The sequence below is a fragment of the Rhodamnia argentea genome, chromosome 1 (genome assembly GCF_020921035.1).
Source record: "Rhodamnia argentea isolate NSW1041297 chromosome 1, ASM2092103v1, whole genome shotgun sequence".
In the NCBI taxonomy this organism is placed as follows: domain Eukaryota; kingdom Viridiplantae; phylum Streptophyta; class Magnoliopsida; order Myrtales; family Myrtaceae; genus Rhodamnia; species Rhodamnia argentea.
In genome coordinates this window covers 1-15,735 of record NC_063150.1, presented here as the reverse complement: position 1 = coordinate 15,735, position 15,735 = coordinate 1, and the positions used below count along the sequence as shown (strand labels likewise).

The 15,735-nt window shown below is 37.0% G+C and overlaps 1 protein-coding gene and 1 long non-coding RNA gene across 2 annotated transcripts; one reads left to right on the top strand and one right to left on the bottom strand.

The window, feature by feature from the left end:
* The first annotated feature begins 158 nt into the window (after positions 1 to 158).
* Positions 159 to 7,545, top strand: LOC115745299 (methionine aminopeptidase 2B-like). The gene is made up of 12 exons (XM_030680777.2): positions 159 to 289; positions 546 to 671; positions 858 to 897; positions 978 to 1,085; positions 4,407 to 4,506; positions 4,651 to 4,796; positions 4,874 to 4,965; positions 5,092 to 5,186; positions 5,503 to 5,599; positions 6,661 to 6,804; positions 6,887 to 7,104; positions 7,244 to 7,545. The coding sequence occupies exons 2-12, from the start codon at positions 557 to 559 to the stop codon at positions 7,352 to 7,354; spliced, it is 1,266 nt and encodes a 421-aa protein (XP_030536637.1). The 5' UTR covers positions 159 to 289; positions 546 to 556; the 3' UTR covers positions 7,355 to 7,545.
* LOC115745301 lies at positions 6,320 to 6,669 on the bottom strand. Its single transcript, XR_004015907.1, has 2 exons — positions 6,549 to 6,669; positions 6,320 to 6,513 (listed from the first exon to the last, which is right to left on the bottom strand). It is a non-coding gene; the product is annotated as an uncharacterized LOC115745301 (long non-coding RNA).
* Positions 7,546 to 15,735: the final 8,190 nt, after the last annotated feature.

Sequence of the window (15,735 nt, the reverse complement as noted above, 5' to 3'; positions counted from 1 at the left end):
CCTTTTTTCTTTTGTCCCTTTTTAAATCAATACTCTTCTTATTTATTTATTTTGTGTTCGATTTTAAAAATGATGAAAAAGGAAAAAGATATTATCACTATTTACATAACGAAAGAAGTAAAAGTTTGTCGGAGCGGAGGAAAAAGGCTTGCCTTGCCTCGCCTCGCCTGGTATTTCATTTATATATATTTGGGTTGAGGAGGTCGGCGCTGAAGGCGAGCAGTTGCGGGTACAACACGAGAGAGAGAGAGAGAGATTCAAACACCGGAATTCAGAAACGGATTCGAAGGTCATCATCTTCTCCCATACGCTCTTGTCCAAATCGCTTCCTATCTATCTATCTATCTATCTATCTATCTATCTAGGGTTTTGGCGAACTTTCTAATGTGGCAGACGAACTTCGATCGTGCTTTTTTGAGAGAAGATAGCAAGGGGATTTGCTAATCCTCATTGTTTACTGTTGAACCCCTGGCCTTCAATGTGATCGACATTGCTGAGACCATTTTTAAGTACTTATGGGTCCTTCCGGTCTCTGCGATTTCCAGGCCATTTGTCCATGGAGGAAGCGAACGTGCCCGTGGAAGCGGTTCCTGCCGAAGAAAATGGCGTAGTGGAGGCTACTGACCGCCTTGCCGCGCTGCACACTGATGCCCACAATGGAAAGGATAATGGTCCTCCACTCTCTTTTCTTGCCCTTCCAAAACCCTACTCTCCGGACACCACTTTGGCTGCTTTTCTCTATTTGTACTGATTGGATTGGTGGGCTTTGCCCGCCTGCTGCATCTGGATTAGTTTTTTTTTTTTTTTTCTTGGGGTCTGTATTGATCGTTACTTAATTTGGTTCGATTTTTACTCAGGAGAGGTCGCCAAGAAGAAAAAGAGAAAGAACAAAAGCAAGTAATACTCTTTCCATCTTCTCCAATCCCCTCTCAATGAGTGCAGTTCGAAAAATTTAACATGTGCTGTTTGGCTCTTAGGAAAAAGAAAGAATTGCCCGAGCAGACTAATCCACCCTCAATTCCTGTTGCTGAACTTTTTCCATCTGGGGAGTTTCCAGAGGGTGAAATTCAGCAGTTCAAGGATGAGTAAGTACTTGAATTATCGTGTCTTTTATCTGTAATTGTAGTGGAGTCTATTGGTAGGAGGGACTATTATAATGTTTCCCTCCTGCCCTTCTTGTGGCAAGAATCTTTCTGTTAATTACTTGTTGTAACAGCATTAGGCATGTCTAGGAGATTCCTTAAACTTACAATCGATACTAGGTGAGGTTCCACAAGAACTTTGTATTGTCAATCGGAAATCTTTCTTTACTTTGTTCTCTCCCTTCTATTGTTGGAGGAGATTTTTCTATCATTAGAAACTAGAGTCTCAAAATGGAACTTCCAACTGAAGTAGGTTGGTGGAGGTGACCCAATAGCAAAGTCTGGGGCGTGCTGCTCAAACTGATACCTGGACCACAACTATACTTTGGGATTGTGCTATGCGATTCTCCTCTTAGGTGTGATGCTTCAGAAACTATAGATGTGATGCGTAGGAAGCTTTGGCTGTGAAGCTGAAAGATTTATTCTTTGATGTGGAACTTGTTGTCCTACATCAATTTTGGTATCAAAGGGTATGTTTTTACACTTTCCTCCCAGAATAGTGACTAATTTCAGTTGAATTCCGAGGTTGGTGAGTCGACATCGGAGCTGGAGGAGTTGTTTGTTGCCCTAGCAGTGCAACCAGTGGGGGAAACTTTCGATCGAGTCCCTCCACAAGATGAAAGTACTAGAGGTTAGAAGAGTTCAAACTTAAGAAGGAAAATCTTGAATGACATCACGTTGTTGATTGGGCAACGGATATCAGAAATATAAACGGATCAAGCAAGTTGGATGGCTTGATAATTAGGGCTTGCGGTGTGGAAATTTCAGTCATGTTGCTTGTCATTGTTCAGTGAGGGTGCATGTTGGTCAAACAAGCAAGATTCAGTTCAAGGTGGTTCTGAAGATCAAACAAACATAATTGAACATGTTGATTTCGTGATATCGTCCTAGTTTTATTATCACAAAGCAGTTTGATCTGGAGCTTTTCTCAGAACATGCCCTAATTAAACAAATTTGAGCTCGAGGGACAAGACTTATCGTGATGTAGATGAGGCTGGTGAGTTGAATCGTTCAATACTTCAAAACTCGAGGACGAGTTTTCTTCAACCGGAGGAGAATGATGTGGCCAATACATCATACAAGATGATGTTTGTTTAAAAATTAACATATATACTGAGCTTCGATGACGATGGACTTCACAGATGAAATAAGAATCCTAACGGTTTAGGTTTCTCATAGATCAGTATTATGTCTTTTACGTTTGATTTTTATCAGGATTCCCCTTTAGTCTAAGTAGGACATTATGTTTCTCGCTTAGAGGTTTCCTATTTCAACTAGGAGTGAAACTTTAGAGAGTTTGTAAATAATGTCGTTTTCTTTCTATAAGCAGAGTTGATGATTATGTGAAATTTGCAAGTATTTGCTTTGGGATTGTGTGATGCCATTCTTCTCTCAGGCGATGCTTAAGAAACCCTAGGTGTGATGCTTAGGAAGCTTTGAGTGTGAAGCCTAAATATTTATTCTTTGTTGTGGGACTTGTCCTCCTACATAATATTTTTTGGTCCATTTCTTATATCTTTGCACGGGGAAAGGGACATTTTTTTTTATGTAGTTTTAGGGCTCGCTAAAATGATGATTTTATGTTTGTTCTTCTTTCCTATATTCGAAGGGATAACATGGCGTTATTCAGGAGCTAATGTAAAACTTTTTTTTTCTTAATCAAGATAGCCTTTTAAGCTCCTTCTCTATTATAGATGCTCAAAGGTGTCTTTTGGATGCATTCATCTCCTATGCAGGGTTATTTCTCATAGTTAGACCCCTGTGGCTACACAACCCTCTCAGCTTTTGTAGTCTTTGAATATGGATGGGTATTTTTAGACCATCATCATCAAGTAACATTCTGTATACTGTTACACAGTTCCGCTCAATATATCAAGTAAAGGATTTGAGTTTTAGAGATTCTTAGTTTGTCATTTTTAGTCTACTAAAGCCTGCCTTTTGTTTTTTTTCAAAACCTCGACCATCAGGCAACTGAGTTTGCCTTTGTTACCCTTTTCCTTTTCCTGATGAAGGACTTCTTGATTGTTCAATTCTTTGACCTCAAAACCATAGTTTAAATTTTAACTTGTCTTTGTGGAGAGCATTCTAGTGTAGAGCCCACAAGCGTTTGCGGAGTTTTGGGTTTACCTTTCCCTTCCGTGGTTGTTTGTCAGTTCACATCATCTTTGGCTGATTGAGGACCCTGTTGCACAACAGCATCAAACAAATATGTTGGAGAGCATTTCAAGTAGGAAAAATTAGGGTTGCCAATTCTTGAGACAACTTATGTACATGGTCCTATGCATAGTGAACTTAATTGTATCTCTATCATAGTCAACTTTTTAATTGCAAAGGTGAGTGTGTCGTGTTGGGTTGACCCTTTAACCTAATAAAACATGCTTAATGGAACATTTTTAATCAAATAGAAATTATTATTAGGTGTTACTATTACGCATGCTTTAATACTTTAAATTAAAAATCATTTGTCAAACTTGTTATGCAGAGCATGTTGTGTCGCTCCTTGCTCGTTGATAAATGTGGCGAAAGGGGGTTCTAAAAATGTGATACGGTTAATGTGTCGTGGTGGGCTCAAACAATGGTGATGACATGGGAACATGAATTGCTAGCTTCTGGAACTATTCCCTATGGGCCTGAAGTCTATAATTATTGCATAGCTTAATCTATAGCATTCACGCTTATAAACTTACTACACTATTCTATGATGATGTGTTGATGGGAGACAATGTAGAGAGTAATCTATGCTATCGTTTCTGGTCTTTACATATATATATTGTGGTCTAATCTTTCTATATTTTCTATATTTTCACTGTGCAACAGTACTTCTTTTGGCCCTCAAGTTTAACTCATCATATAATATAGAGAACAACCTATGCCATCGTTTCTGATCTTTCTATATTTTCACTGTGCAACATTATTTCTTTTTGCCCTCAAGTTTTCACTGTGGTTGGGCTTTTAGCTTTATCTTTTGATGTGATCTAAATTTCTTTCTTGGTTATTTTCATGAGGAAGTCAAGTATGGACAAGATATAGCATGTATAAAGCCATTTTACTTATTCATATAATCCTAACACAAGAGCTACAAGTCACCATTGGAAGCTCTTTTTACATTTCTAATTTTTGGTTGTGTGGAAAAACACAAATGGACAGACACACACACATAAAGAAAAAAATCATGCTAGTCTTTCCTCTAGCTTAATCATGTATCTTTTCTAGGTATCGCTAACTTCTAAGATCTTATGTTATGAAATTTCAATCCATTTCTAGTAATTTATGGAGGGTGACATCTGAAGAGAAGAGGGAATTGGAGCGCCTTCAGAAACCAATGTATAATTCAGTTCGACGAGCAGCAGAGGTTCATCGACAGGTTGCAGTCTGCATCTACTTATCCTCATATTGCTGCACAAAATGCATACGAGACTGTATGGTTAAAGGGCAAAACACATCCACCACTTTTCACTATGAGCTTTCTTATTAATTCTTGACTTTGGCTTGATTTCTTTCTAAGCAGGTTAGGAAGTACATCAGGGAAATTTTGAAACCCGGAATGCTGATGACTGACTTATGTGAGACCTTAGAGAACACGGTTCGTAAGCTAATATCCGAAAATGGCTTGCAAGCAGGGATTGCTTTCCCTACAGGATGCTCTTTGAATTGGTAAAGTGTTGGCTTTGGTGTTCAACTTTACTTGATTTGCTTGGATGGATCTGCTTTTTCACCCTTCTCTTTTCTAGGGTGGCTGCCCACTGGACTCCAAATACAGGAGATAAGACTGTGCTTCAGTATGATGATGTGATGAAGTTGGACTTTGGGACTCATATAGATGGTAATATTACTGAGTTTCTTTAGTGAAAAACTCTTTTGCTTGCAGCTTGGATTTTAATTATCTTTGCATGATTTGTCTCAGTACTTTGCCTAGTGATCTTATCTCAAAATTCTACTCCATTTTCAGGGCTTATAGTTGACTGTGCATTTACGGTGGCCTTTAATCCCATGTTTGATCCTCTGCTTGAAGCCTCACGGGAAGCAACGAATGCTGGTATTAAGGTACTTCATACTTCCTGGACCAAAATCTCATTGAAATGAATTGAATTCATGATTTATTTCATGGTTCCATCTAGCTTTTGTTGATTCACCATAGATCTATTTTCTTATAGACTCGCTTTGCTCAGCTCTTGAAAGGAGTGTGAGAGTGTGATGGGGATCATTGTTTGTACCTGGCTGTGTTCAAAGGATTATATTTATTGTAGCATTTTTGCTACCTAATCCATGGGGAGCATCTGGTAGAATTTCATTGCATGAGATGGATTCATCATCTCTCTTTGAGATCTAGACATGTCAATCATAACCTAAGGTTTTGTAGGAATCTGGAATAGACGTTCGCCTGTGTGACGTTGGTGCTGCAATCCAAGAGGTCATGGAGTCATACGAAGTTGAAATAAATGGAAAGACTTTCCAAGGTACCTCTTTTATTCAGGTAGTTGCCTTGTTAAATGCAGTTCTTCTATTCCCACTAATGATTTGTATTAATTTGGTTGGCTCATTAGTATATAAGGAGGAGTTGAAGTTTGTAATGTTAACTCGATTATTCGTTGATCTTCTATGGTGCTTATGATGGTTTATCCTCTTAACTCTTCTTTTTTGGTTCATTTAGGTTTAGCAGTGTGTGTTTCTTTTGATATATCGAGAATCCCTAAAGCTCTAATGCTCCTATTGCTTTGGCTGTTGCATTATATATGAATGTGATGGCAGACATTAATTAGGAGAACTTAAAAGTGAAAAAGTGGTTTACTTTGCTAGGTTAATTACAGCTACACTTTTCTTAGCATTACTGGTGTCATGTCCCTTAAGGGATTCTTAGGCATTAATTTACACAGTTAATTGATTAACTTGTACTCATGTGTGTTGGGAATACTCAAACGATTGCAATCAAGGTTAAAGTTGAATATAGTGGGATCATTGCCAAGTTGCTTGCTATGACACTGAAAATATTAAACTAGTCGAATGACACTGCTAAATGCATTTCCAATTGTTGAAGTCTGCACTTCATTGAATTCTCTTAATGCCATGGATGAAATCTCAATGGACCTTCAATTCCCAAAACTGACTGAAGTGTAGACTTTCTTGATCATCTATACGATTTGTTATATCGTTGATGCTTCATTCTACCTTTCTTTTTATTCTGTACTATGTTTGTTCATTTTCAAGTCACTTTTATAGACTTTCTAGACGTTCTTAATAAGTCAGTCTTCATAGTTACCATGACGTCTCATCACTAAGAGTATTTTTGTCGAGGCTTTTGCATGCTCTGTATTTTTTTTATTTTGATCTAACTTCTTGCCTTGGCATTTGCACAAGTACTTTCCTAGTTGTTCTCTCTCTCTCTCTCTCTCTTTTTTTTTTTTCAACTTTTTATTTTATTTTATTTGAAGACTTGAGTTGTATACTTGGCTAGGCTTGTGTTATATACTTGGCTACAAATACTTTCCTAATGTTTGGATTATTGTACGCCTTGTTGCAGTTAAGAGCATCCGAAACTTAAACGGACATAGCATCGGGCCCTATCAAATCCATGCTGGAAAATCTGTACCCATTGTGAAGGGAGGTGAGCAGACAAAGATGGAAGAGGGCGAATTTTTTGCAATTGAAACTTTTGGTTCCACAGGTAATTGCATTTGCGTCTCATGTTGGATTATTATGACGTAGTGTCGATGTCCTGTTGGAGGTAACTTTGTTCTTTTTTGCAGGAAAGGGATATGTAAGAGAAGACTTAGAGTGCAGCCACTACATGAAAAATTTTGATGTTGGCCACATACCGTTGAGGTTGCCCAGAGCAAAGCAACTGTTAGCAACAATTAATAAGAACTTCTCCACCTTAGCATTTTGTAGACGTTATCTAGAGCGGTTGGGTGAGACCAAATATCTCATGGCATTGAAGAACTTATGTGATGCTGGAATTGTGCAGGTGAAATTGATTTATTTCCTTTTTTTTTTTTTTTTTTTCTAGTTTTACATGACATGCCATTGGGCCAACTTCTTACATGCGCTTTGGCTATACAAGGTGATGCTCTGGTATATGAATTTGGTATTTTGTTCACATGCAGCCTTATCCACCTCTTTGTGACGCGAAGGGAAGCTATGTTTCTCAGTTTGAGCATACCATTCTCCTCCGGCCAACTTGCAAGGAGGTCATATCCAGAGGCGATGACTATTGATTTTCTGTATGTAACATGTCAGTGAATACCAAGAAGATAAAAAGAATTACATGTTAGCAAGATACCGGTGGGCATTTTCTTTTGACTTTTGGGTGTTGGAATTTATGTTTGTTTCCTGCATATCTCGTCTGAAAAAGATGCGAAATGGTTCAAGACATAAATGACGATTTTGCTTTTGGAGTTGCTTCAGAGTCGGTTCTGCTGAACTTTTGAGACATTTCGCGAGGTAGGAGTGGTGGAAATTTTGCTTAGAAGCACGTTGCGCAGACCCCAACTTGCTTTAATAATTTACAATGGGGGTGAAAAGTGTTTGCCTATAATTTTATACCATTCGAATAACTGAGCTGACGTCTCTTTACGTAGATAATATAATACTTTTATTTGACATCCTTGGCTTGTTACGGGGGATAAACATGTTCGACCTTGTTCTTAGCATTTTCTGAAACTTGAGGTGGAAGCCTTCAGAACTGGGGCTGCAATTTACTCGCTAAAATTCTCCGGTTTTGGTATACTTGCAAACGCAAAATCTAATGAACTTAATGAATAAATAAGCCTCTAAACAAAGTCAGATAGATATCCATATGAATGGGGAGCATTTATTTTATTGAAAATTTCAAAATGAAGAAAAATATTTTCCATGAAAGTTAGGGAAAGTGATTTCTTCTTCACATAAGGGAATTTTTTTTTTTTAATCTATGGAAAATGATTTTCATCATTCAAACATAAGAAAGTCAGAAAACAATTGCTGGGAATAGTTTTCTTTCAAATAAATGGATCCTAAGTTGCATTAGTTAAACCTTGACCTTATTGTGAACGCCAACGACACTATAATAACATCACAAATGGGACTATTGTACAAGAATGCAATAAACCACAACTAACTTCGACAGGTTAGTTGCAACTATTGCTTCGCTCTTGAATTTCATTACATCATATGTACATGTCCTCACTTGAAACTTAATTGGCAATTCTTGCTTGCTTGGCGAAGATTTTCTTAAACGAAAGGGACGGTTATTTTGTATGAATGCGAAAGTCCAGCTCATTATTGAAATCCATGTCATGCATTTATATATGAAAGGGAGCGACTTATCTTCTTACTTCTCTAAGCTCATGAGCATTAGTCCGACAATTCAGTCCTAAACCTTTTTTTTTGCTGATTCAACTCTAAACTTTTTACAATTGTGCTATTTCAGTCCATCCGACGAGTTTTGGCTTGCTCGGGCTGACGTGGACGCCGGCCGGCCGGCGATTGAATATTTTAATATTTTTTAAATAATTTTTATGTTATTTTTTTTTTTGCCCCCACCTCCAAACGGTTGCCATTATCCAGCAATCGGCCCGAGGCATAGTCGGAGAGGCCGAGCCTTGCCCGGCCATGGCAAGGGCCGACCTCGCTGTCTTTGGGCGAGGCGGGGACGGCGAGGTCGAGCCCCGCCATGGTCCGGCGAGCACATCTGCTTAAGCCCTATTGTCCGGCTCGAAAATGTAGCCATTATTCCCCGCTTGAGAGGGCGTTGACACCTAAATTTTAATTTTCATATATCATTTCATAAAAATGAGAATTAGTAATGGTTCTCACAAAAATAATTTTATCATGCATAGCACATTTATTTTCTGTCAATCAAAAGCATGTTATGGCATTTAGGGTCGGATGTCGAGTCAATTGAGCTTAATTTGATAGGCGGTTGGACCAGACTAGTTTGAAAATTTCGAATGAGGCCCGGAGGGGACGCAGAATTTTTCATCATAATTTTGGACTTAAAACAGCCCGTTTGAGCTCTTAAAATTGCAAAAAGGCATAAATTAATTATCCATTTGATTAGTTAATGTCTAATTGGGTCCGGAATGATAAAATGAGCCCACAAAAGCCTAGGATTTTGGTCCAACTTGTGGGAGTCCTCATTTGGACGAAAATTCTAGCTATTTTTAAGAAATAGGACTTCTCAAAAGTTAGAATTTTCAATCCGATGATCGATATCTAATAAGAGTTTCTGACATCCTCACTATCCAGCTTGTTCAAAGCCACTGGCCACCCGTACGTCGAGTGGCTATTTAAGCGAATTTGGTCACTGTTTGAGGGTACTCTTGAAGGGTTACTCGTGCAAAGCTCGTGCTGCTGTCTAGAGGTGTTCTCAGTCCAAAACAACCTGTTTTGGACATCTTTTGCTAACTAATTAGTGCAGTTTTTTGGCTTGTTGTTTGGAGCCATCAACCACACCTTCTCGTGCAAAACACTCACTGTTCAGGGTTGATTAATTGCGAATTCAGCCCCTGTTCGTCATCGAACTCCCTATCCGTGAGTTGATCTTTGCTTCGGAGACGCACAATTTGACGAATCAGGTAACGATGGTTCTAATTTTGAATACTATCATGTTATTGTTATCAATGTTGTTTGCTCAGCTTGGTGTTAGGTTTTGGTGCTAAAAAAAATCTTTTTGCTGAGAAATTTAGCTTTTGTCTAATTCCCCATTAGAAACCAAGCATGTTTAAACTTTCTTCATGTTTCCTTTGTGATTTTTGAGATAAACACACATATTTGTTGGTGGTCACGTGAATTTTCGTGGGTCTTGGATTGATGCTCAGATTATCATGAATTTACTCATTTGAAGTTGCTTTGGCCAAATTGACTAGATAACTTTATACTTGGGCAAGATAATCGATGAGATGTTATGCGTATTTTTTTGAAATTCGTGAGTGAGTTGCCTATTTGGAGCGATCTCGATCAAATCTGATATGTTCACAGATTAAATTGGAATTGATCCTACTCTTTTGAAATTTCCATGAGATAATGCTGTTCATCCAAAAAAGTACATTGAGATTTGACAGATAAGGCAAGATAATGTTTTAAAGGAAATATCTGATATTGTCTCATGATTTTCGGAATTGCGCATATTTTGAGCAAGAATTTCTTTAAGATTTGCGTAAATCTTGAGCATATTTTTGGATTCTTTAGGGAAAAAATATTCGGCGTATCTTATGGATAATCTTCAAATGGTTGGAATCTCGATCTACCTTGAGAGTAATGGGCACATCTTTGATGCATTTTGATATATTTGATGATTTAGTCTTATCTTGAAGATATTATGCATATTGTTCGAAATATTCTAATTATCTCAAGGAAGGTCGAATCTGAAATTTTTTCGAAAATCTGAATATTTTGGATAAGATTGCATCTCGATTGAAAATTTCAAATATATCTTTAAAAATCTAGGGAAATTATCTGAAAATTCCTCTAAAATCTCAAGAGATAATCTTTTCTATTTTAAAAGATATGAAATCCTTTGTGAATAAGAGGCTTTCTCCTTGAAAATTCCGTAATCCCCTAAGGATTTTTGAAAATTCAATAAATATTTGCACATCTTTAAACAAAATTGCCTATAATGTATGATCCCCGGCGCCTAGTCCCGTCGAAAAATTAAATCACACACCACGCCCATGATCTTATGGGATGGGATGGTGATTTAAATATACAAATTCGTATTCTGCCATTTGGCAAGAAGGGACGTTGTATTTCTATATATTTATCCGCATACCGACTCGAATTTTCGAGGATGTAGTGGACAAAATCTCGCTACGGCCCGGATGTTTGAGAATGAGAAAATTTATCGAAAAATCGGATTTAAAGGTATATTATGGGCATTTTTGTTTAATTTTGTTCAAATTCATTTGTTTCAATTAAAAAATTCGAAAAAATGGAAAATTCGAAAATTAAAAAAAAAAGAAATAAAAAATCACAAATCATCAATCGGGAAAAGGCGTTTTCATGAAATTTGGTACCGAAAGGGTGTTAATGAAAAATTAACATAATCAAATCCCTGAACCCTAAATCTCCGGTTAGCAGAAAATAAAGTATTCTCCCGTACTTTATTTACGTATCTAATCTACGTACCAAAAAAGATTAGTGGTGACTCTTAAATTAAAAATCAAACCTAAGTTGCAAATTGGTAGGGCTTGGGAGAATCCGTATTAGGTTAGTTAATTCATTTAATTAATCTAATAATACATTAACTTAAATTAATTTTTAGGTCGCGATAGAGGGGTAGGTTACCCAGGCTGCTTTCGGTTAAACAACATATCCTTTCCCATTTGAAAGAGTATAAACCGCCGCTGCTTAAACATCTACTTGATTTGAGACCCCGTTACACAATCCGATCTCCCGGATGCCATATTAGGTAAACCCTCATTTCCATCTCTCTAATCTACTATAGAACCTAGTTCTTCTCCTATCCGATCAACAGAGTCTCGATCCCGGAAAGATATTGAGAAATTACATAGCGACCTGTGACCCTAGAGGGTTGTTTGTATCAAATACATAAAAGTTGTGATCAAGTCTTCCATATCAACCAAGGGCATCGTTAGATGTAACAATGCCCGAAGATCCCGAAGATATAGTACTACCTACATCTGCTGTGATCGAATCTGCCTAATCATGCAAAGGAGAACCTATTTAGGGATAGGAATAGACGAAGTCTAGTCTACGTAAGAAAAGAAGAGGTTGTTGTCTTTACCAATCCAAGTAGAAGAGGAAGAGGAATTGCCGACCGTAATTTATTAACATCTTATTACCTGCCGACGGATGATGAAAGACCGGATGATTAATATATTGACAAGTGGATCTTGAGTGCTTGCCACCCCGAGGGATTGATTACCCATAATTCGATGGATTGTCCACAACACCTGGCCATTTGGAGAGTTTGATTTATGCTTTGCTCCGGGCTAAAGGAGGTAAGGAAGAACAAACTCTTCAATCGGTTAGTCAAATTTTGATTTCGACAACTCTGAGCCAAGTGAGCATTTAACAAGCCTTTCTTCCCCAGCCATGGGGGAATATAGACAACAACCATTCAGGGAATTTCGCGGGAGGGAAGGGGTGCTGGTTTATCCGAAAGGATTCCTATTTGTTTGAAGGTCTAAAGGTGGGACGCGATCTGCCATGGTAGAACTAAACTCTAAAAATGTCTGAATAATAGGATAAGGTCTCCACCCGATTGATGGACTCAGAGAGACCATCTTGGAGAGTACATCCTTTGGCTAAGACGTGGTGAAGAATCTGACGAACGTGGATCAGCAAAGCTTCTTGCCTTATGATCCTAGAGAACAAGTGCACTCTCTAAAAAAAGAATCTTCTCCGTTGTGGCCTGGGTAGGACCGATTAGGCTTTTTCTAATTAAATATGCATTTAAATTAATCTTTTTCTCAAATTAAATATTAAAATGGGCTGAATTAAACTCAAAATAAGCTAAAATAGCCTTGAGAATTTCGGCCCACCCCTCCTCCGTAGCCAAAATTGTGATGGGTTCCGGTCAAAATTGCCTGTTCATTTAAGCTCATTCTTGCACTTCTGGTCCAAATGAATTTCAAGGCAATGTATGAATGCTAAAAATAAATATGAAAAATGATTTGATTATTTTTAGCAAGAACTAAAATTAGTTCTAACTTTCTATGCAAATAATGACTAAAATGTTAGTCAAAATTTAGGTGTCAACAATCCTCTTTAGCGACTTCTACTTCCTTCTCTTCAGTGACTTCTGCTTCTGGCCGATCCTCCCTTGAAATTGCTGCAACAAAAGGAAAACAAGCTTGTCAAACAAAAGACAGAAATTGACATTTAATATTTTCTTCCTCCATCGAGTCATGAATGATCAAACTCAATTGACCTGGCGAAAAGAGGCATGCAAGCCGAGTGGAGTAGAGCAACAGAGAGAATCTCACTATGATGATGCGAAGAGAGAGAGAGAGAGAGAGAGAGAGAGAGAGAGAGAGAGAGATGGGACGTCGCTTGGGGGAAAAGAGACAGAGGGAGAGCGAAATGGGATGTGGTGTTGGGAAGAAGAAGGGAGAGAAGGTGTTGAAGAAGTAGAAATGGGTGTTGTATAGGAAATAGAAAGGTTCTCCCGCCTATCGCAAAAACCACCGAGAGAGAGAGAGAGGAGAGTGACGTGGCCTACTAGCTAGAGCGCATCATCATCGTCATCATCATTATTGTTATTATTAGTATTATCACATACTTTAACTTCCTTATTATTTTATTTAAAGAATTTACTTTTTTCTTGTGAAAACTAAGTACATTTCTTGGTTATTGTAGCATAAACAAAGAAGAGATAATAAGATGAAAACACACGAGTAAATAAAAGGCTAACAAGGCTCGCTATTGAAGGGCTACCAAGGCTTGCTATTGGAGAAACACTCCCTTCCTGCCCAAAACACTTCAAAAAGACTTTTACTTCATTTTTAACGAAAATATGCGATCCCGACACTTTTTTGTTTGAAAATCAAACTGAATTTTTGGAATAATCGAATATGTGTAGAAACGTACATGAATATCATATTTAAAAAAATTTCACTTTAATTTGCAGGAAATTAAAGTAAAGGTAGCTGTCTACCTAAGACTCGCATTATCCTACCATTTTTTTTTCGTTATTATGATGTTTTGATGAATTCTAGTTGTTTCGCGACTATGATATGCTCGCTTTCTTTCTTTGCCCTCTTGCAGCAATTAATTGCTCTAGAAACCAATTTATTTCTTAACAGGATGAACTTTTATGATCAACACAGAGATATGAGATTGGATACTGATATTATGTCATATGTGGTTTGTCTATGCATTACGGTTATGTTACAAATCAGTTTATTATTATTAGGGCTAATACCATGAAAAATCCAAAAACTGGTACACACGTGACAAATTTACCCTAAACAATTTTTTTGACCATAAAAAATTTCAAACTCATACACTTGTGATAAATTTACCCCAAACTAGTATATCTATAATAAATTTACTATCCGTTAGTTTTCTTTAAATCTAACCGTCAAATTGTTGAGGTGGTGGCACATGACAGGTTCACGGGTGTAACGGTTTGAGGTTTTTACGTTCTGTTTGTCACAAGTGTATCAATTTGAATTTTTCATGATATTAACTCAATTTAATGAAGGGTAAATTTATCATAGGTATATCGATTTGAGAATTTACGGGGTGAAAAAATTTAATTTAGGGTAAATTTATCACGGATGTACCAATTTAGAGTTTTTGATGGTCCAAAAAATATTTCGGGGTAAATTTGTTAAAGATGTACTAGTTTGAGATTTTTCGTGATTAAAAAAATAATTTGGGATAAATTTGTCACTAGTGTATCAATTTGAGATTTTTCGTGGTATTAATCCTTAATAATAATAATAATAATAATTTGTTGTTGTTGTTCAACTTTCTTATTGTTATATATATGAGGGATTTTTTCTCTTGCAGAAACTAAGTACATTTATTGCTTATTGCAGCAGAAACAAAGAAGAGATAATAAGATGAAAAGACAAGAGTAAATGAAAAGGCTAACAAGACTCACTATTGAAAATCTACGAAGGCTCGCTATTAAGGAAGCTTTTACTCTAGCGCACGGATAATTGCATACATGAAATTACTCTCTTCCTGCCCAAAACACTTCAAAAGGAATTTTACTTCATTTTTAACGAAAATCTGCGATCCCAACACTTTTTTTTAAAAAAATCGAACTGCATTTTTGGAATAATCGAGTCGTGAGCTTTCCATTAATACAAAAATCGGGTCAACGAGATGTTGTCCAAAAAAGTTATATCTGGTCAAAATTCGATCAAAAATTGCAAACTACCATTTTTCGTTTTTGTTATTATGATATTTTGTCGGATTCTAGTTGTTTCACGGCTGTGATATACTCTCTTTCTTTGGCCTCTTGCAGCAATTAATTGGTCTGGAAACCAATTTATTTCTTAACAAGATGAACTTCTATGATCAACACAGAGACATGAGATTAGATATTGATAATATGTCATATGAGGTTTGTCTATTCATTACGGCTATCATACAAATTAGTTATTATTATTATTATTATTATACTTTAACTTACTTATTTTTTAGTTGAAGAATTTATTTTTCTTGCGAAAACTAAGTACATTTCTTGCTTGTTTCAGCAGAAACAAAGAGACATAATAGGATGGAAACACGCGAGTAAACAAGAGGCTAACAAGGCGCGCTATGGAAAGGCAACCAAGGCCTGCTATTGAAGAAGCACTTACTCTAACCGCATGGATAATTATATACATAAAACTATTCTCTTCCCGTCGAAAACACTTCAAAAATATTTTTATTTATTTTTTGACAAAAATCTGCTATCCCAACACTTTTTTTTTATTTCTTTGAAAATCAAACCGCAATTTCGGAATAATTGAGTTGCAAGCCATTGATGTAGCTAAAAGGAAGAATAGGCATTCATTGGAAGTTACCAGGTCCATGTTGTTTGAGATGAAGATCCCCAAAACTATTTAGTCTATTGTTGTCCTGCATGCTATCTCATTAGTCGTAGGCCTTCTTCTGTTTTGCGATGTGATCTTCCATTTTATACCTTGTTTCCTAA

Coding starts and splice junctions, on each gene's coding strand:
- LOC115745299 (XM_030680777.2), top strand. CDS start 557: ATGGAGGAAGCGAACGTGCCCGTGGAAGCGGTTCCTGCCGAAGAAAAT. Junction 1,086..4,406: donor ATTCAGCAGTTCAAGGATGA/GTAAGTACTTGA, acceptor ATCCATTTCTAG/TAATTTATGGAGGGTGACAT. Junction 5,600..6,660: donor AAATGGAAAGACTTTCCAAG/GTACCTCTTTTA, acceptor GCCTTGTTGCAG/TTAAGAGCATCCGAAACTTA.